The 19,976-nt window shown below is 46.3% G+C and overlaps 1 protein-coding gene across 2 annotated transcripts in view; it reads left to right on the top strand.

Moving 5' to 3' along the window:
• Positions 1-17,095, top strand: part of CUL1 (cullin 1) — a 77,380-nt gene extending 60,285 nt beyond the window's left edge. For both annotated transcript variants that reach the window (XM_066362950.1, XM_066362949.1), the window contains exons 18-22: positions 13,306-13,353; positions 13,432-13,514; positions 14,001-14,106; positions 14,824-14,937; positions 16,587-17,095. In XM_066362950.1, the coding sequence (XP_066219047.1) occupies positions 13,306-13,353; positions 13,432-13,514; positions 14,001-14,106; positions 14,824-14,937; positions 16,587-16,667 (432 nt within the window). In that variant the 3' untranslated portion in view covers positions 16,668-17,095. The remainder of the gene's footprint in view (positions 1-13,305; positions 13,354-13,431; positions 13,515-14,000; positions 14,107-14,823; positions 14,938-16,586) is intronic.
• The last annotated feature ends 2,881 nt before the right edge of the window (positions 17,096-19,976 follow it).

Consider the following 19,976-nt stretch of genomic DNA (forward strand, 5'->3'; position numbering starts at 1 on the left):
CTAATTCAAGGTCAAACACCGTTCCTTCCCCTTGCTTGTATCACTGACCTTATGGGTCAAGGCCTTCACAGTAAGGCGTGTCTTTCACACCATAGACTGAGACTGTTCAGTAAAGCAGAGCAGAGACTTGCATCTGTAATGCAGGGATGGAGACAGGCGAACTGTGCTCTGCAGATGCCTGTCCCGTGGAGGGTGTGGGCGCTGTGGGGTCCATGGGTGGGAGGCAGGTGCAGGACGGGGTTTCCGCGAAACGGGGCAGTGTTCCCAAAAGGTCTGGGAACATGCCTAGTTTCCAGACATGCATGAAACATGCCTGACCACACAGTGCATGCCTCATTTTAATGTTAAGTCTCTGCCTGGGGTGATGATTAGCATGTTGATAAAGAAGGCTTATCCAGAGGGCACTTGGGAAGGGGTTTCAGGCGCCATCTTGGACCCTTCCCGGTGGACCTTGGGTCTCTCACCTGGTTCGTGCTGCAGGCTTAGCTGGTCCGGGAGTCCCCCTTCCTGGCACGTCAAGTCTGCTCTCGTTGGGGACATGGTGGAGGAGAAGAGAAGACACAGTCAGGAGGAGTTTAAGGATTGGCCAGTAACACAGTGCCAGAACCTGGTGACAGTGGTCCAGGCAATGTTGTCAAAAATCATTTGGCCTTAGCCTGACCAGGCGGTGGCGCAGTGGATAGAGCGTCAGACTGGGATGCAGAGGACCCAGGTTCAAGACCCCGAGGTCGCTAGCTTGAGCGTGGGCTCATCTGGTTTGAGCAAAAAGCTCACCAGCTTGAGCCCAAGGTCGCTGGCTCGAGCAAGGGGTTACTCGGTCTGCTGAAGGCCCGCAGTCAAGGCATGTATGAGAAAACAATCAATGAACAACTAAGGTGTTGCAATGCGCAACGAAAAACTGATTGATGCTTCTCATCTCTTCATTCCTGTCTGTCTGTCCCTGTCTATCCCTCTCTCTGACTCTCTGTCTCTGTAAAAAAAAAAATCAGTTGGCCTTAAACGTATGGATATTTCTGGATTCTCAATTATTTCTCACCTCTCTGTATTGTCTATCCTTATGCCAATACCACATTGTCTTGGGTTACTTTTGTTTCTTGGTGAGTTTGCAACTGTGATTCATAGTTTACTACTTTAAATTTATTCCTTAGCATTTCATTATACTTGATGCTATTGTTAATGGGAGTTTTGATCATTACTAGTGCATAGAAGTAGTTGATTGCTGCATGGTGATCTTGTGTCCTGAGTGGGTTGAACTCATTTATTAGTTGTGATAGTTTTTTTGTGGATTTGGTGAGACTGTTATAAAATAGACAATCACATCATTTACAAATACAACCATACTCCTTCCATTTCCCATTGGATGTGTCTTTTTACCTTTGTCTATTAATATGGTGTGTGGTGTTGATTGGTTGCTTGCATTGAACTACTGTTGTATTCTTGGGGTAAACCCACTACTTGGTCAAGGTATATAATACCTATTATATTATGCTGGTTTGGGTTTTCTGGAATTTTCTTGAGGATTTTTTCACCTGTATTCATAAGATCTATCAGTCTATCATTTTCTTTTTCTTTTTTTTTATAAATTTTTATTAATTTTAATGGGGTGATATCAATAAATCTGGGTACGTATATTCAAAGAAAACATGTCCAGGTTTTCTTGTCATTCAATTACGTTGCATACCCATCACCCAAAGTCAGATTGTCCTCCGTCACCTTCTATCTAGTTTTCTTTGTGCCCCTCCCCCTCCCCCTTCCCCTCTCCCTCCTTCCCTCCCCCGCCCCATAACCACCACACTCTTGTCCATGTCTCTTAGTCTCATTTTTATGTCCCACCAATGTATGGAATCATGCAGTTCTTGGTTTTTTCTGATTTACTTATTTCACTCCGTATAATGTTATCAAGATCCCACCATTTTGTTGTAAATGATCCGATGTCATCATTTCTTATGGCTGAGTAGTATACCATAGTGTATATGTGCCATAACTTCTTTATCCAGTCTTCTAATTTTTTTTAATACAGTGATTAAAGCCTTTAAGCAAACTCTTGGCCAATACAACAAGAATCCATAAAAGAGTAGTGTCCTTAACATGTTCACCAAGTCCAAATTGGCACCAACACCATTCCAAATCCCTGCGAATGCAACCCAACCCCAGTTCAGTCCGTTAGAAGCTATCACAAGGAGCAGGAGTCCAGAAAAAGTCTACATCCAGGAAAAGTCCGCATGGCACTGGAATTGTTGTCACAATTCTATACTTTGCAGCTCACGTCCAAGTCCCAATGACCGCTGCTTCTAGCTGGTAATGATTCAGGTAGACTGGAAAAGCCACTTGCAGCATGTGTGGATATGAAGCTTCTGTTCTCCTCTGCCTGCAGAGATGAGACCAGGGTGCTTTTCCCTGGAGCTCTGCAACTATGGCGTGGTAAAGAGAACCTTGGGATACACTAAGCTGGGTGGCAAAGGTAAATTCACAATAGAAGTTGGCAAAACGGGGAGAGAGAGCTCTAAATTAGGAGTAGGTCCCGGCCTGAAATATGAGTGGGGCATTGAGGTAGGAGGACTAAAGGAAACACTATATATTAAACAAAGCAGCAGAAAATAGGACTATCAACACCCACAACAGAGATCTTTGAGGGAAGAATAAGAAACCTGACTATTCAGGCAAGACATAGTTAAGTGGCCCTTGTGCAAGTGAGATCAGTTTACCTGCTTCTTGGAATAAATACCCTAGGCTCGTCCACAGTGTCATAGATGGGGCCAACGGCCCTGGGCACCTTCAGCCTTCAGTGGCAAACCCCAGCATTCTGGGCAAGGTTAGGTCATTGGTGGCTGGAGCAGGGCTGGAAGAGACTGAACCCTCCCTTAGAGGAGCGAGGGGGAAGCCTACCTTCCAGTGTTCCTTTTCCTCACAGCAGAGGCGTGTAAGCCTGGCAGGCTTTAGCTCAATGACCTTCCTTTCCACTATTGAAGCAGGACCCAGATGGATTCCTATTAGACCCCTTTGGGGCGTTGGAGCCTTTAAGGGCATATCCTAAAAGCTGGTAGTTCCCCTGATCTCTATTGGGCTTTTTCTGCCTCTTGGTACCTTAAAAGCCATGCTCAGAAGATCTCGCTGAGGGGTTTGAGGATCCCCATCCGCCTATATAAACCTTTTCTGTATATCTGGAGCTATTTGGAAAAATACAAAACAGTGTTAATAGTTGGATCAAATAAAAGAAGGTAGAAGTTTGCAGGAGAAGAAGATTTGGCGTCTCCTGTTCATCAGTATTCAAAAGAAATTTAAATTTTTTTAAGTAAAAAGCATGATATGGTAGACCCGTAGGAGTTCCAGGATATGACTCCCCCCTTTTAATTTTTTTTAAATTGACCTTAAAATATTTGCTGGGTATGCTTTAATAATACCTTGACTTTAAAGATTGTAAGAAATACCCATTATTCGAAAGGTTTGACAAAATACAGTAAATGCTTTTGCTACATATGCAGGAGCATTGTCAGTTTTAACCAATTTAGGAAATCCAATAATAGAAAAATGCATACAGACAATGAGCTATAACCTGCTTAGCAGCCTCTCCTGTTCTGGCAGAGGTTACTATGTATATAAATCCAGAATAAGTGTCCACTGTAACGTGGACATAGGGCTGTTTGCCAAATGAAGGTATATGAGTAACCTCCATTTGCCAAAGTTGTCCTGGTAGGAGTCCTTGAGGATTAACTCCAAATGAAGGGACAGATTGTAGTAATAGGACCCCTTGGACAGGATTTCCCAATCTGCTGTGCTGCTTCCTGAGAAAGTTGAAGCTGTTTACACAGGGCTGCAGCGTTCTGGTGATGAATAGTATGAGACTGAATTGCTCGATCTGTCATGGTTGCTCCAAATAATTTTCTTTTGGGTAGCTTGATCAACAAGGGCATTCCGTTGTGCTAAAGCTCCAGGGAGCATGGAGTGAGCTCGAGTATGTCCTATAAAACATGGAGCTCTATGTTGACATACAAGTCTTTGAAGAAGGTGGAACTGCTGAAATAGTTCATCTGCAGTTGTCCCTAAGACAGCAGTCTTTATGGAAACAACCATAAGTAAATATTTGCTGTCTGTATATAGATTAAAGGAGGAATATGGCAAATGCTGAAAAGCTATGATAATGGCATATAATTCTAGTCTTTGAGCTGATTCTAAGTTGACTGTTTCAGTATAAAGTCCATTGATTTGCAAAAGCGATTTGCCATTTAGTGGAAGTTTCCCAGAGCCATTGTTGTTGATCCTTTGAAAAAAGGAACAACAATAATTTTGAGGTTCAAAACCTATAAGCTGTAAGGGTCACCTATGCCCCTTGATAATCAAGGAGGCAACAAGATCAAAATATGGAAGTGTATTCCATGGGCTATTAGATGGTTCAGTGTGCCCAAGCTGTAGCTGCTCTTGTACCAATCAAGCAGCTGCCCTAAGTTTCTCCTGAGAAAGGGGCCATTGGTCTACCCGTACAGGATTATCTGATTTCCAAGTAATTTGATCTGCACAATGCATTATTGGGGTAGCAGGAACTTCCAAGGCCCCTATGCTAGATTTTGATATCCTAATCCACACCTTCTGGTATTGGGTGCCACTTCTATGGGGGTGAGAATTCCTCGCTGTTCTTTCCCTAGTCCCTTAGTGGGCAAAAATCCCCAGTCAAGCATTAGGACTGACCAACAACGCTCCCGTATTTTTCAAAACATCTCTACCCCACAAATTAACTGACCATCCAGGGAGCGCATAAAGCTTAAAAAATCCAGAATGACCTTCTTAATCTTCCCAATGTAGAAAACAAGAACTTTGTTGAGGGGATTTACTCTGCCCTATACCTTGTAATTCTGTGGCTGCTGCTTGAGTGGGCCAGGAAGGAGGCCAGTGTAGCTTAGCAATAACAGATACATCAGCTCCAGTATCTAAAAGTCCTTTAAATTTATGCCCTTGTATTGTAAGTTCCATTTCAGGGCGTTCCTGACCTATTTATTTTAAATCCAATTGGCAAAGTCAGAGGAGCCAAATCACCAATTTGCTTAGGGCCCCTTTTGCAGGATGTGGCCTGAGAAGCAGAATTAGCATCCTTATACTATTCTTCTAACTGCCTGAATTAGCCCTAAGACAAATTCTTTTTTGATTAATTTTAATGGAGTGACATTGATAAATCAGGGTACATATGTTCATTGAAAACAGCTCTAGGTTATTTTGACATTTGCTTATGCTGCATTCCCATCACCCAAACTCCAATTGTCTTCCGTCACCTTCTTTTTTATTTATTTATTTTTTAAATTTTTATTTATTCATTTTAGAGAGGAGAGAGAAAGGGAGAGAGAGAGACAGAGAGGGAGAGAGAGAGGAGAGAGAGATAGAGAGAGAAGGTGGGGAGGAGCTGGAAGCATCAACTCCCATATGTGCCTTGACCAGGCAAGCCCAGGGTTTCGAACTGGCAACCTCAGCATTTCCAGGTCGACGCTTTATCCACTGCGCCACCACAGGTCAGGCCCTTCCGTCACCTTCTAACTGGTTTTCTTTGTGCCCCTCCCTGCCCCCAACCCTCTCCCTCTCCTCCCCCCCACCCCGTAACCCCCACACTCTTGTCCATGTCTCTGAGTCTCATTTTTATGTCCCACCTATGTATGGAATCATAAAGTTCTTAGTTTTTTCTGATTTACTTATTTCGCTCAGTATAATGTTAATCAAGGTTCATCCATGTTGTTGTAAATGGTCTGATGTCATCATTTCTTATGGCTGAGTAGTATTCCATAGTATATACGTACCAAAGCTTTTTTATCCACTCATCCTCTGACGACACTTGGGCTGTTTCCAGATCTTCGCTATTGTGAACAATGCTGCCATAAACATGGGGGTGCGTTTCTTCTTTTCATACAGTGCTATGGGGTATGTTCTTGGGGTATATTCCTAACAGTGGGATAGCTGGGTCAAAAGGCAGTTCGATTTTTAATTTTTTGAGGAATCTCCATACTGTTTTCCACAGAGGCTGCACCAGTCTGCATTCCCACCAGCAGTGCAGGAGGGTTCCCTTTTCTCCACATCCTCGCCAGCACTTATTCTGTGTTGTTTTGTTGATGAGCACCATTCTGACTGCTGTGAGGTGATAATCTCATTGTGGTTTTAATTTGCATTTCTCTAATGATTAGTGATGTTGAGCATTTTTTCATATGCCTATTGGCCATCTGTATGTCCTCTTTGGAGAAGTGTCTATTCATTTCTTTTGCCCATTTTTTGATTGGATTGTTTGTCTTCCTGGTGTTGAGATTTACAAGTTCTTTATAAATTTTGGTTATTAACCCCTTATCAGATGCATTGTCAAATATATTCTCTCATTGTGTAGTTTGTCTTTTTATTCTGTTCTTATTGTCTTTAGCTGTGCAGAAGCTTTTTAGTTTGATATAGTCCCATTTGTTTATCCTGTCTTTTATTTCACTTGCCTGTGGAGACAAATTGGCAAATATATTGCTGCAAGAAATGTCAGAGAGCTTATTGCCTATGTTTTCTTCTAAGATGCTTATGGTTTCACGGCTTACATTTAAGTCTTTTATCCATTTTGAGTTGATTTTTGTGAATGGTGTAAGTTGGTGGTCTAGTTTCATTTTTTTGCAAGTAGCTTTCCAATTTTCCGAACACCATTTGTTAAAGAGGCTGTCTTTACTCCATTGTATGCTTTTACCTCCTTTGTCAAATATCAGTTGTCCATAAAGGTGTGGGTTTATTTCTGGGTTCTCTGTTCTGTTCCATTGATCTATATGCCTGTTCTTGTGCCAGTACCTGGCTGTTTTGAGTACAATGGCCTTTATAGTATAACTTGGTATCAGGAAGTGTGATACCTCCCACTTTATTCTTCCTTTTCAAGATTGCTAAGGCTTTTTGTGTTCTTTTTTGGTTCCATATAAAATTTTGGAATATGTGTTCTATATCTTTGAAGTAAGTCATTGGTTTTTTTGTTTGTTTGTTTTTTGTATTTTTCCGAAGCTGGAAACAGGAGGCAGTCAGACAGACTCCCGCATGCGCCTGACTGGGATCCACCCGGCATGCCCACCAGGGGGCGATGCTCTGCCCATCTGGGGCGTTGCTCTGTTGCAATCAGAGCCATTCTAGCACCTGAGGCAGAGGCCACAGAGCCATCCTCAGCGCCCAGGCCAACCCTGCTCCAGTGGAGCCTTGGCTGCGGGAGGGGAAGAGAGAGACAGAGAGGAAGGAGAGGGGGAGGGGTGGAGAAGCAGATGGGCGCCTCTCCTGTGTGCCCTGGCCGGGAATCGAACCCGGGACTCCTGCACGCCAGGCCGACTCTCTACCACTGAGCAAACTGGCCAGAGCCGTCATTGGTATTTTAATCGGTATTGCATTGAATTTATAAATTGCTTTGGGTAATATAGACATTTTAATGATGCTTATTCTTTCTCACCATGAGCACGGTATATGCTTCCACTTGTTTGTATCTTCCCTGATTTCTTTTATCAATGTTTTATAATTTTCTGAGTACAAGTCTTTAATCTCCCTGGTTAAATTTATTCCTAGGTACTTTATTTTTTGGTTGCAATGGTAAAGGGGATTGATTCTTTAATTTCTACTCTGACAGTTCATTGTTAGTGTATAAAAATGCCTCTGATTTCTGAGTATTAATTTTATATCCTGCCACCTTGCTGAATTCATTTATCAGGTCTAGTAGTTTTTTGACTGCGACTTTAGGATTTTCTATATACAATATCATATCATCTGCAAATAATGATAGTTTTACTTCTTCTTTTCCAATTTGGATGCCTTTTATTTCTTTTTCTTGTCTGATTGCTGTGGCTAGGACTTCCAGGACTATGTTGAATAAGAGTGGTGAAAGGGGGCACCCCTGCCTTGTTCCCAATCTTAAGGGGATTGCTTTTAATTTTTGCCCATTGAGTATGATGTTGGCTGTGGGTTTGTCATAGATGGCCTTTATCATGTTGAGGTATGTTCCCTGTATTCCCACTTTGTTGAGAGTTTTGATCATGAGTGGGTGCTGGATTTTGTCAAATGCTTTTTCTGCATCTATTGAAGTTATCATGTGGTTTTTGTCCTTCTTTTTGTTTATGTGATGAATCACATTGATTGATTTGCAAATATTGTACCAGCCTTGCCTCCCAAGAGTAAATCCCTCTTGATCCTGGTGTATGATTTTTTTCATATATTGCTGGATTCGGTTTGCTAATATTTTGTTGAGGATTTTAGCATCTAAATTCATCAGGGATATTGGCCTATAATTTTCTTTCTTTGTGTTGTCTTTGCCTGGTTTTGGAATCAGAATTATGTTCACCTCATAAAAGGAGCTTGGAAGTCTTCCTTCCTCTTGAATATTTTGAAATAGCTTGAGAAGGATAGGAGTTAGTTCTTCTTTGAATATTTGGTAGAATTCACTTGTGAAGCCATCAGGCCCAGGACTTTTCTTTTTTGGGAGTTTTTTGATAACTGTTTCAATCTTATTTAAGTTTGTTGTAATTGGTCTGTTTAGGTTTTCTGATTCTTCCAGATTAATTTTTGGAAGATTATATGTTTCAAGGAATTTGTCCATTTCATCTAGGTTGTCTAGTTTTTTGGCGTACAGTTCTTCATAGTATTTTCTTACAATATTTTGTATTACTGTTGTGTCAGTTGTTATTTCTCCACTCTCTAATTTTATTTATTTGAGTCCTCTCTCTTTTTTTCTTAGTGAGTCTGGTTAAAGGTTCATCGATCTTGTTTACCTTTTCAAAAAACCAGCTCCTGGTTTCCTTGATCTCTGTATTGTTTCTTTAGTCTCTATGTCATTTATTTCTGCTCTGATCTTTATTTCCTTCCTTCTACTAGCTCTGGGCTTTACTTGCTATTCTTTTTCTAGTTCTTTTAGATGTAGGGTCAAGTTGTTTATTTGAGCTTTTTCTAGCTTCTTGAGGTATGCCTGTAATGCTATGAACTTCCCTTTCAAGACTGCTTTTGCTGTGTCCCATAAATTTTGAGTCAATGTATCCTCATTATCGTTCGTTTCTAGGAATTTTTTAATTTCTTCTTTGATCTCATTGTTTACCCATTCGTTATTTAATGACGTGCTATTTCGTTTCCCAGTGTTTGAGTATTTTTCAGTTTTTCTGTTGTGGTTGATTTCTAGTTTAATGCCATTGTGATCAGAGAAAGTGCTCAATATGATTTCAATCTTCTTAAATTTGTTGAGAACGCTTTTGTGCCCTAACAGGTGGTCTATTCTAGAGAATGTACCATGAGCACTTGAAAAAAATGATTATTCTGCTGCTTTAGGGTGAAAGGTTCTGAAGATATCTATTAAATCAAGTTGGTCTAGTATGTCCTTTAAGTCTGCTGTTTCTTTGTTAATTTTCTTTCTTGAGGATCTATCTAGTGATGTTAGTGGGGTATTGAAATCCCCTACTATTATAGTATTGCTGTTGATCTTGCCCTTTAAATCCATCAAAATCTGCTTTATATATTTAAGTGCTCCTATATTAGGTGCGTAGATATTTATAATGGTTATATCTTCCTGTTGGATTGCTCCCTTTATCATTATGTAATGATTTTCTTTATCTCTTACTATAGTCTTTGTTTTAAAGTCCTCTTTGTCTGATATAAGTATTGCTACTCCAGCTTTTTTTTCATTTCCATTTGCACGAAATATTTTTTTCCATCCTTTTAAAGATTTTTTTTTAATTTATTCATTATAGAGAGGGGAGAGAGTGAGAGAGAGAGAGAGGAGGGGGAGGAGCAGGAAGCATCAACTCCCATATGTGCCTTGACCAGGTAAGCCCAGGGTTTTGAACTGGCAACCTCAGCGTTTCCAGGTTGACGCTTTATCCACTGCGCCACCACAGGTCAGGCCTTTTTCCATCCTTGTATCTTCAGTCTATGTGCATCTTTTGTTTTAAGGTGTGTCTCTTGTAGATAGCATATGTATGGATCCTGTTTTGTTATCCACGCAGCTACCCTATGTCTTTTGATCGGATTATTTAATCCATTTACATTTAAGGTTATTATTGATATGTAATTGTTAATTGCCATTTTATTCTTTAAAATTATCTTTCTCTTTTGCTATATTTTTTTTCTCCTTTGATCTGTTTACAACAGGCCCCTTAGCATTTCTTGCAGCCTTGGTTTGGTTGTAGTGAATTCCTTGAGGTTTTTTTTTGTCTGGAAAGCTTTTTATTTCTCCTTCAATTTTAAACGATAGCCTTGCTGGATAAAGTAGTCTTTGTTGTAGGCTCTTGTTCTGCATTACTTTGAATATTTCTTGCCATTCCCTTCTGACCTCAAGTGTTTCTGTTGAGAAGTCAGAAGTCATCCTTATGGGGGCTCCTTTGTAGGTGGTAGTCTTTTTTTCTCTAGCAGCTTTTAATATTTTCTCTTTTCTTTTTTCTGCTCTGCTTCCATGCCTTTATCGTGTCCTCTAACTTGCTGATTCGATTCTCAGCTTCATCCCTCCTGCTTTTAATTCCTTCTATTGTGTTCTTCATTTCTGATATTGTATTTGTCATTTCTGACTGATACTTTTTTATTATTTCAATGTCCTTTTTTATATTTGCTATCTCTTTATTTAGGTGTTCGTAATCACCATCTATTGTTGTTCTAATATCTTTGAGCATCCTAGCAATCATTATTTTAAACTCTGCATCTAGTAATTTGGTTATATCTGATTCATTCAGGTCCTTTTCTGGGGATTTCTCTTGATTCATTTGTGTTGCATTTCTCTGCCTTCTCATTTTTTCTGTGTAAAGGAAGTTTTGGCCACTGGAGTCCACTGGGTGTGGCCTCTGTTCCCTAGGTATGGTCTGTCTGCAGGCCCGCCACCCCCTCTGCTGTTGCTGCCTAGGGTGTTTGGGTATGGGCGTTGCTGGTGCCTGTCCACTGGGGTTGTTGCTGTGGTTTCTGCCTCTCCTTCACGGAGTGGCTGTGATTATGTGCTCGAGTGTACAAGCCTTGGTGGCCTTGGGCTTCGCCCCACCCCTGTGGGTGGCATTATGCTTGGCCCTGAGGGCAGTGGTGAGCACCTTTGCTCAGCTGTGGGTCTCTGCCTGTTTCCGGGCTTCCGCCTCACCCTTGCAGGAGGAACCCGCTCGTGGGACGGCTGCAAGCCTTGGCTCCACAGGCCGGGTGGCACTGCGTGCCCATGCTCAGTAGCGGGACTCTGCCTGTTCTGGGTTTTTGGCTCCACCCCCGCGGGAGGAGCTGGCTCCCAAGTCAGGCCACAAGCCTCGGTTCCACAGGCAGGGCAAGGCTGTGCTCTTGTGCCCTTGCTGAAGGGCGAGTCTGCACCCCTTCCAGGGTTCCTGCCCTTCCCTCGCAGGCTGGATTGCAGGCTGCCGGCAGCTGGGCTTGACCACTTTTGCACGCTCCCTCCTTCCCAGCCGGGCAAGACTGAGCTCACACCTGGGCCCAGTGGTGGCCAGCCGGCTTCCACCCTTGCCAACAGAGCCACGCTTCCGTGTCCTGCTGCCCACCCTCGGGCGAGCCCTCAGCCGTGTGGGTGGGAGTGCTGCAGCTCAGACCCTAACACTCACTACTGTAGTCCCGAAAGCTCCCTCCTTCTAAGTGACTCTGCTCTGAGTGCTGTGGGAGAGCTTGTTTGGCTGGTGTCCTGCTTCCCTTTGCTGGTATTGTTGTTTCCAGGGGAAATACTTATTTCAAATTTAGGGAATGACTCGTCCCAGGGGTTAGGGTGGCTGTCTCACAAAGTGTTTCTCCCTGTGCCTCCTCGATTACACTCTCTTCCTGCTACTCCGGTCCTCTCCTCTCTCCCTGACCCCTGGAGCCCAGGCTGAGTGGTTGTGAGAGAGGTGTTCTGCTCGATCCCTTTAAGAAGAATCCTGGGTCTGAGAAATCAGTCTCTTTCTCACAAACAGTATCCTGTCTTGTTTCCAGCTAAATACTGTCCATATGCCTCTTCTAGGCTCTGGGGCTACAGGCTGGGGCTTTGTTCCTGGGATTCAGGACCCTCCCCTCTCTGCTAAACTCACTTCCTGCCACTCGAGTCTCTCCCGGCTGCCGTTCGCTCCGGGGAGCTGGGCAGCCCTCTCCACGTTTCCGCTTTTCCCACCAGTCTTGGTGTGGCTTCTTCAGTGTTCCTTGGTTGAAGCATCCTCTTAGTTTAGTCCAAAGTTGGTTTTTCCAGATGATAGTTCTTAAAATTAGTTTGTAATCCACTTTGGTTCTGGGACTTGGGAGTTGATATGTCCGCCTACTCCAGCGCCGTCTTGTCTTTTTTCAGTCTACCATTTTCTTAGGACATTTCTGGCTGGTTTTGGTGTCAGGGTAATACTGGGTGTGTACAGTGTGATGAATTGTGCTCCCAAGATAGTCTAAATACATCTTGAAGTTCTGTTGACAGAATGAATTTGCTCCTTTGCATGCAAGAATCCTCTCATTTCTCCTCACGCAGCAGAGGGAGGGTTCTGAAGTGAGGGTGGGGCGCTGGTTGCCGTAGACTGGGGGCCCTGTGCCCTTGTGCCTGCTCCGAGCTGGCACACCGGGGGGCACGCTTGGCATGGCAGTGTGGTCAGAACTCATGCCTGGTCTCGACTAGTCTTCAGGGGGGACTGGCGTGGAGCTGTCACGCCTGCTGTAGACACAGCCGTGTCCTGGTGCTGCCTTGGGCTTCTGGGCAGGGGGCTACACAAGAGGCCTGTTGCCCCGACAGCTGTGACCCTGTGCCCCAGGTGGTGCTGTGCAGACGAGGGCAGGCCCTTTCTGTCTGTCCGTCTGTCTGTGGTAGGGGTGTGTGGTGTGTGGGGCCCAGGCCGCGGTGCAGGTCGGGCTGGCAGCTTTCTCGTTCTCGGGAGCATGGAGCTGTGAGGGAAACGGAGGGTGAAGGGCCCCCTACACTCTGGGGCCACATGATGTGCTGGGAGCTCCCCCAGGGCCGGGGGACAGCAGGTGGCTGCTCGTGCCCCGGGGAGCATGTGGTCAAAGGTTCTTCCTGACCCTGTGGGGACACTGAAGTATTTCTTCTGGGGTCAGCGTCAGCCAGGAGCTGTCAGGCATGTAAATGCATGGGCTCCTGTTGTTAATTAAAGGGACCAGCGTGCGTGGCCTGTGTTTTGTGGAACAGCCGTCAATTTGCGTTATTGGGCGATGGAGGCTCAAGAGGGGCTGATGTCACTTCTGGCCCTAGTGGATTTGGGGAGCCTACAAAAGCACCCTCCCTTTTCCCTCTGAGTATGTTGGTTGGTTTGGTGACTGTTTTTCTACAGAAAAAATAGATTACAGGGTTGCCTTTGGTTTTTATTGTAAAGAAAAACTCATTTTCTCTTTAACTTACCCTTTTCTGTTTATTTGCAGGACATTTTGGCACAAGTCCTACAGATTCTTTTGAAGTCGAAGTTGTTGGTATGTTTGTGCACTTTTTATATAAAGCTAGAAAAAGCCTTTTTCTGAGATTATGTTGTAACAGCTGTTTCCTTGCAGGTCTTGGAAGATGAAAATGCAAATGTCGACGAGGTGGAGCTGAAACCGGATACTTTAATAAAATTATATCTCGGTTATAAAAAGTAAGGAACTGTGCAGAGTAGATGGTCCTGGACCAGAGCCGTCCCCTGGCCCCGAGCACAGTGACCACTGTCACTGCAGAAAGGGCGGCGAGCCCGGCGTGGCTAGACAGGCGGGCGGGGGTTTGGTGTCGACCTTGGACACCATGTGACGATGCTAGGTGTTTCCCCATTTAACTCTGGTTTCCAGTTTTTTGTTTTTTAATTTGGCAAATAGTCTCTTTAAATAGCTCAGCTAGAAGTTTGTACCTCTGTCCAAGTGTCCTGGTTCTTTCTCCTGACATAGTTTGGGAGAGCAGGCAAAGGGCCCGGCTCCAGGCGTGCTGATGGCCAGGCTGGTGGTAGAGCCGCTGTGTGCGGTTAGAGGCAGCTCCGGAGCCCAGGGTGGGGAGGCAGGGACGGCCCCTCCGTCTGGGGTGTAGTGGGACCGACAGCAGCCTTACTGCCTTTCAAATAATGGTGAATGTTTCCTGGTTTTATTTTTCACAGTAAGAAATTAAGGGTAAACATCAATGTGCCAATGAAAACTGAGCAGAAGCAGGAACAAGAAACGACACACAAAAACATTGAGGAGGACCGCAAACTGCTGATCCAGGTGACTGTGCCCGGCCAAGGGCCGGGAACAGGGTGGCGGCTCTGGGTGGGGCCCCTGAGCTAACACGGAGAGCAGGTGTATGTGGTGAGCTCAGGTGGGAGGGAAGGACACTGCTCCGTGGAGGGTTGGGCGGCCTCTGTGGCTTGAAGACTGAGTTTTCCTTGTTTTTTAAATGCCTTATGGTTGGGTTATCAGAATGGCCCCTAAGACCAATTTTTTTTTTTTTTTACAGAGACAGAGAGTGAGTCAGAGAGAGGGATAGACAGGGACAGACAGGAACAGAGAGAGATGAGAAGCATCAATCATTAGTTTTTCATTGCGCATTGCAACACCTTAGTTCACTGATTGCTTTCTCATATGTGCCCTGACTGCGGGCCTTCAGCAGACCGAGTAACCCCTTGCTGGAGCCAGCGACCTTGGGTTCAAGCTGGTGGGGTTTTTACTCAAACCAGATGAGCCGGCGCTCAAGCTGGTGACCCCGGGGTCTCGAACCTGGGTCCTCTGCATCCCAGTCCGATGCTCTATCCACTGCGCCACCACCTGGTCAGGCTAAGACCAAATATTTTAATGTCGGTTTTGTTAGAGTTGAGACATAGGTGGGGAGAACTCGTGGCCCGCTTCTCTGCAGGGCGCTTGAGCCCGTAGGCTGCAGCGTGGGCGCAGGTGCAGACTGCCCCGCGGGACTGAGAATGACTGTCGTTTTTGCTCTGTCTGCAGGCGGCAATCGTGAGGATCATGAAGATGCGCAAGGTCCTGAAGCACCAGCAGCTGCTCGGGGAGGTGCTCACGCAGCTGTCCTCGCGGTTCAAGCCGCGCGTCCCCGTCATCAAGGTACAGGGGTCACACAGCAGAGGCAGCTATTTTAGAGAAGATGGAGAGCCCTGGCCAGGTTGCACAGTTGGTTAGAGCATCATTCGATGCGCCGACATTGTGGGTTCCAGCCCCAATTGAGAGCATGTATAATCAACCAGTGAATGCGTAAATGAGTGGAACAACAAATCGATGTCTGTCTCTAAAAAACAAAAGTCAGTAAGGTACTATGTAGTTACTGAGAAATGGAAGAGATAGAAGTAGGAGCAGCCTGACCTGTGGTGGCGCAGTGGATCAGGCGTCGACCTGGAACGCTGAGGTCATCGGTTCGGGGCCCTGGGCTTGCCCAGTCAAGGCACATATGGGAGTTGATGCTTCCTGCTCCTCTCCCCCTTCTCTCTCTCTCTCTCTCTCTCTGTCTCTCTTCTCTAAAATGAATAAATAAAAATAATTAAAAAAAAAAAAAAAAGAAGTAGGAGCAGGCGGGTGGTGTGTCCTGAAGCAGGAGTTTGGTGGTCCACGTGCACCTTTTTCCAGGAGAAAGTAGGCCTTACTTTTAATGTCCATTAAAACACAGAGATTTATCCCTGCTACATACAGCATGTCAGTGGCCCTCCGCTGAAGGGCGGGACTCCGGGGAGCAGACACCAGCCCCTGCTGACCACGTTCAGCTCATTCTGGCAGGGTCATTTATAATAGAAGCGGGTGGGCCGGCCATGAACGGCCTCTGTCTGGGGTTTGGGGCCGTCTTCCTGCGGGCCAAGTCCCCTGTCCCCAGGGCCCAGTTGAGGATCTACCAGGAGTCAGCTATGTCTATTCCAAAAACTATTAATGCCATCTATATGGCTATGGTATTTCATTTTGAACAGCTTTTTTTAAATGGTGTGTAAAGAAATAATTATTTTTTAAAATCTTTGAAGTTGCTACACATGAAATGTGCAAATTTCAGCCTCCACTTGAAGGAAACTACTATATAACTGCAGCTGACAGTGCATCGTGGGTGTGGTTTAGAAGTATTGTGACCACGAGTGGCTGCTTGGCGGCTTGGAAGCATTTGTTTAGTTCTCCAAGGAGGCACTGCTTATGTTTCTGTCCCTGCGAACTTGTTGAACTATGTGCCGCTGGAGTGCTAGGAATCCACCAGAGACAGACGGACGCGTGCTCCCCGGCCCAGGCTCCTCGGGCAGGAGTTTGCTGCTGCTGGTGCTCGGCTGAGGGGAGGGAGCACCCAGTCATAAGAAATAAGGCAGCGACGGCCTGGGCCTCCGCTGTGTTTCCCTCAGTGAGAACATCCTGCAGAGCGAGTGCACCCAGGGTGCTGACGCTGCGTGGTCCCGATACAGTGTGGCCATGGCTGGGAGGCGCCTTCACCGCCTTTGAAAAATTGGTTTTTATTTTTAATTGTGGTTAAAAAAACAACTGAAAATACAGTTCAGTTATGGTAAATACACTCACATTGTAAAAATAAATAAAATAGGAGCGAGGCAGCTTCCCTTTCTGCAGCCACTGGGTAGGCGGCAGCCAGAGGGCAGCCGTGGGCCGATGGGCACACGAGGTGACCATGCTCCCCGCTGAGCTCTCGGAGGTGGGGGAGCCCCTGGTGAGGGCGCCTGTCTCTGTCCTGGTAACACTTTTTTTCCCTACCTCTTCCTTTTTTAAATAACACCCAGAAATGCATTGACATTCTGATCGAGAAAGAGTACTTGGAGCGAGTGGACGGTGAAAAGGACACCTACAGTTACCTGGCTTAGCCCCGGCGGAAGGTCTGATTGTGCCGCCGCAGGAGCATGCCCGGTGGCCGGACGACACCGGTTCCGAGCAGCTGCCGGCCGCCACCGGCCCCCCTTTTACTGAGACCACGACTCCCATCCGCCGGTCTCAAGTGTACATCAGAACTGCTCAGGATCGATACATTTCAAGTCTGTAAATATGGACACCGACGCCATTTAACCTAATTTAAGAACAGAGGGAACGCCCCTTCCACGCTGAGGGCTGCATGCTACTGCATTAACTCGTCCGCCGGCTCCGCGGTGGCCGCGTGGCTCTGAGACGTGGGTCGCGCGTGGAGAGGAGCCCGGACGGACCTGCGTGTAACCTGCTCTGGAAAACCATTTGTATAGTGTGTTTCATTTTTTAATGTGTGAAAATAAAGAAAATTAAAGGATTTCTGTACAAGTTGCATTTGGTTTTTTCAGTTTTACTGACTTCTGTATGTAAATAAAAGATGCAATGATTGTGCAAATTTCTACTCCTGGCATCTTCCTGTAGTCGTAATGGGCTGCAGTCTTCAGATTAAAATTGTTTTCTAAGATCTCCAAGTTTTAAGCCCCTTGTAGTTTTACCAAACATGGATGTTGACTCATGTGACTCCTCCAGTGACGCGAGTGCGGCATCAGGGTCAGAAACATGTGGGTTCCACCTGCCACTTGTAAGGGTGGATCGGTTCCTCCTCGGCCCCCTGACCTGGGAGCCAGGTCCCCCACCTCGCAGGTGGAGGGCTGAGGAGAGGAGGGTGCTCGTCGCCAGTGAGGACAGGAACTAGAAGCAGCGTGGGCAGCAGCCCCGGGCCCACCTCTGCTGCCAAGTCCGTGCGACCACTGATGAGCACAGGGACCTAGAAGTGTGACGGCCTGGCGGCACCTTCATGCCAGTTCTAACCGGTTGTTAAATACAAGAAGCCACATAGGTCGAGATGAACTTGGGCAGCAAAGGCGTGAGTCCCCGCTGTCCTGAAGGGCACCCACTGGCAGGACCAGACCATCCAGCAAGCCTCTGCTCTCCTGGCACCTGCTGGTAAGTTGTAGTGTTCTGGGCTGCTTGTCCCCTGGGGGAGGAGACTGCTCCAGCTTGCATGTCTCCATGACGATAACTCTGTTCTCTGTAAACAGCCATGATTGACTTGTCACCTCACTCGCTTCCTGGCCGGAGGACGGAAAACATGGGGAGGTGGCAGCAAGACCCCCCCCAGGTGGGCCCGGCTCTGCCGCTCGATGCTTGCAGGTTCTTCCTTCTGAACCTCCTGGCTTTCTTAAGGCTGCGAGGACTAACACACCAAGCAGACCTGTCTGAGTCCCACAGACATGGGGAAGTGTAGTCAGGAATACGTAGAACAGGTTCTCCGAGCATCTTGGAGCAATCCTGGTAGGCAGTAGGTTAGTTTTAAAAGTTAACGGTTAATTCCTGCTTTTCTCTCCCCCTTTCTCCCTCTCCTCTCTTTAAAAATCAGTAAGTAAAATCTTAAAAGTTAAACAGGTTATAAAAAGTAATAAGAGCCTGACCTGTGGTGGCGCAGTGGATAAAGCATCAACCTGGAAACACTGAGGTTGCCAGTTCAAAACCCTGGCTTGCCTGGTCAAGGCACATATGGGAGTTGATGCTTCCTGCTCCTCCCCCTTCTCTCTCTCTCTCTCTCTCTCCCCCCCTAAAACGAATAATTAAATAAATAAAATAAAATAAAAATTAAAAAAGTAATAAGATTAAGCACTCACAGAATGGTTTCCACACTTATCTCTTTCATGATAGCCAGTGTCTTCAATCAGGCAAAAGCAGGACCTCCTCGGGGACCGTCCCCCCCATCCTGAAGGCCCGGGACCCCATGGCTGCTGCTCCTGAGAAGCGGAGTCCACAGCTTGCCTTGCTCACAGCGGTTCCCTGTGTGTTGGCCTCAGCTCAGATGGCCCCAGAAGCCACTTTCAGAACTTGCCCTGAGCCCCGTTAAGGTGGGAACTATTTTAATGAGATTTCACTGGTGTCTCGGCTTCCTCCAGGATAGGAAGTGGCCGAGTGTAAGTAGCTTGGCCAAGCCAGGACCTTCAGAACAGGAAGCAGATGGGATGGGGAAGGAGGTGGTCACCCCACATCCTCAGGTCCCAGATCTGTCCCTGCCCCCTCCCGCTAGCTAACTTAAGGGGGGGGGGGCGCTTGACATCCTCATCTTATTTCCCATGCCATAACCTCACCTAACGGGTGGTCAGGAGCCACCTAACGCAAGCCAGAGAACCGAGTTCCTTACATGCTGACAAGCAAAGAAACGGGGAAAGATCCTGTCAGCATTGTCCTCCCAAGATAAGCACATAGAACTTTCCTGAAGCTGCTTACAGGCAGAGGCCCGGGTGTTCTGAAACCCTCGGGTGCACAGTCGCTACAGAATCTGCCCGGGAGGGATAGGACTGCAGGCGAGGTGTCTGTCACAGGGCCCACTTCCTCTACCCAGAGGTTAGATCTGGTGAGGCAGGACCGTTCCTTGGCCATTGCGAGGGTCGGAGGTCGTGCTGGGCATGGCTGTGGGCTCAGGCATCTACAAGGGAACAGTCAGTTTGGGCACAAGAAGCTCCTGAAATTTAAAACACTGATTGAGCACTTTAAGATGAATGAATTTGCCTGACCAGGCGGTGGCGCAGTGGATAGAGCGTTGGACTGGGATGCAGAGGACCCAGGTTCGAGACCCTGAGGTCGCCAGCTTGAGCGAGGGCTCATCTGGTTTGAGCAAAAGCCCACCAGCTTGAACCCAAGGTCGCTGCAAGGCACATATGAGAAAGTAATCAATGAACAACTAAGGTGTTGCAATGTGCAATGAAAAACTAATGATTGCTGCTTCTCATCTCTCTCCGTTCCTGTCTGTCTGTCCCTGTCTATCCCTCCCTCTGACTCACTCTCTGTCTCTGTAAAAAAATAAAAGATTAGTGAATTTCTTGAAGAAATTTAAAGACTTGACCACAGTTAAAAACAGCACACCGGCCCGGTCTGTCTGACTTGAATCCCACTTCTACTTCTAAACACTTGTTTTCTTCCAGGAGTCACAGTAATGTCACTGTCGGGGGGGGGGGGGGGGGGGGGAACGCTGCATCCTGAACTCTGTCCAGTTACCCAGGGAGACCCATGGTGACCACATAAAGGTGAGTGTGGACTTGTTTTAATTTTTTTTTTCTTTGTATTTTTCTGAAGCTGGAAACGGAGAGACAGACAGACTCCCGCATGCGCCCGACCGGGATCCAACCGGCACGGCCACCAGGGGGCGACGCTCTGCCCACCAGGAGGCGATGCTCTGCCCCTCCGGGGCG

This window comes from Saccopteryx leptura, chromosome 2 (genome assembly GCF_036850995.1).
Source record: "Saccopteryx leptura isolate mSacLep1 chromosome 2, mSacLep1_pri_phased_curated, whole genome shotgun sequence".
NCBI classification, from domain to species: Eukaryota; Metazoa; Chordata; class Mammalia; order Chiroptera; family Emballonuridae; genus Saccopteryx; species Saccopteryx leptura.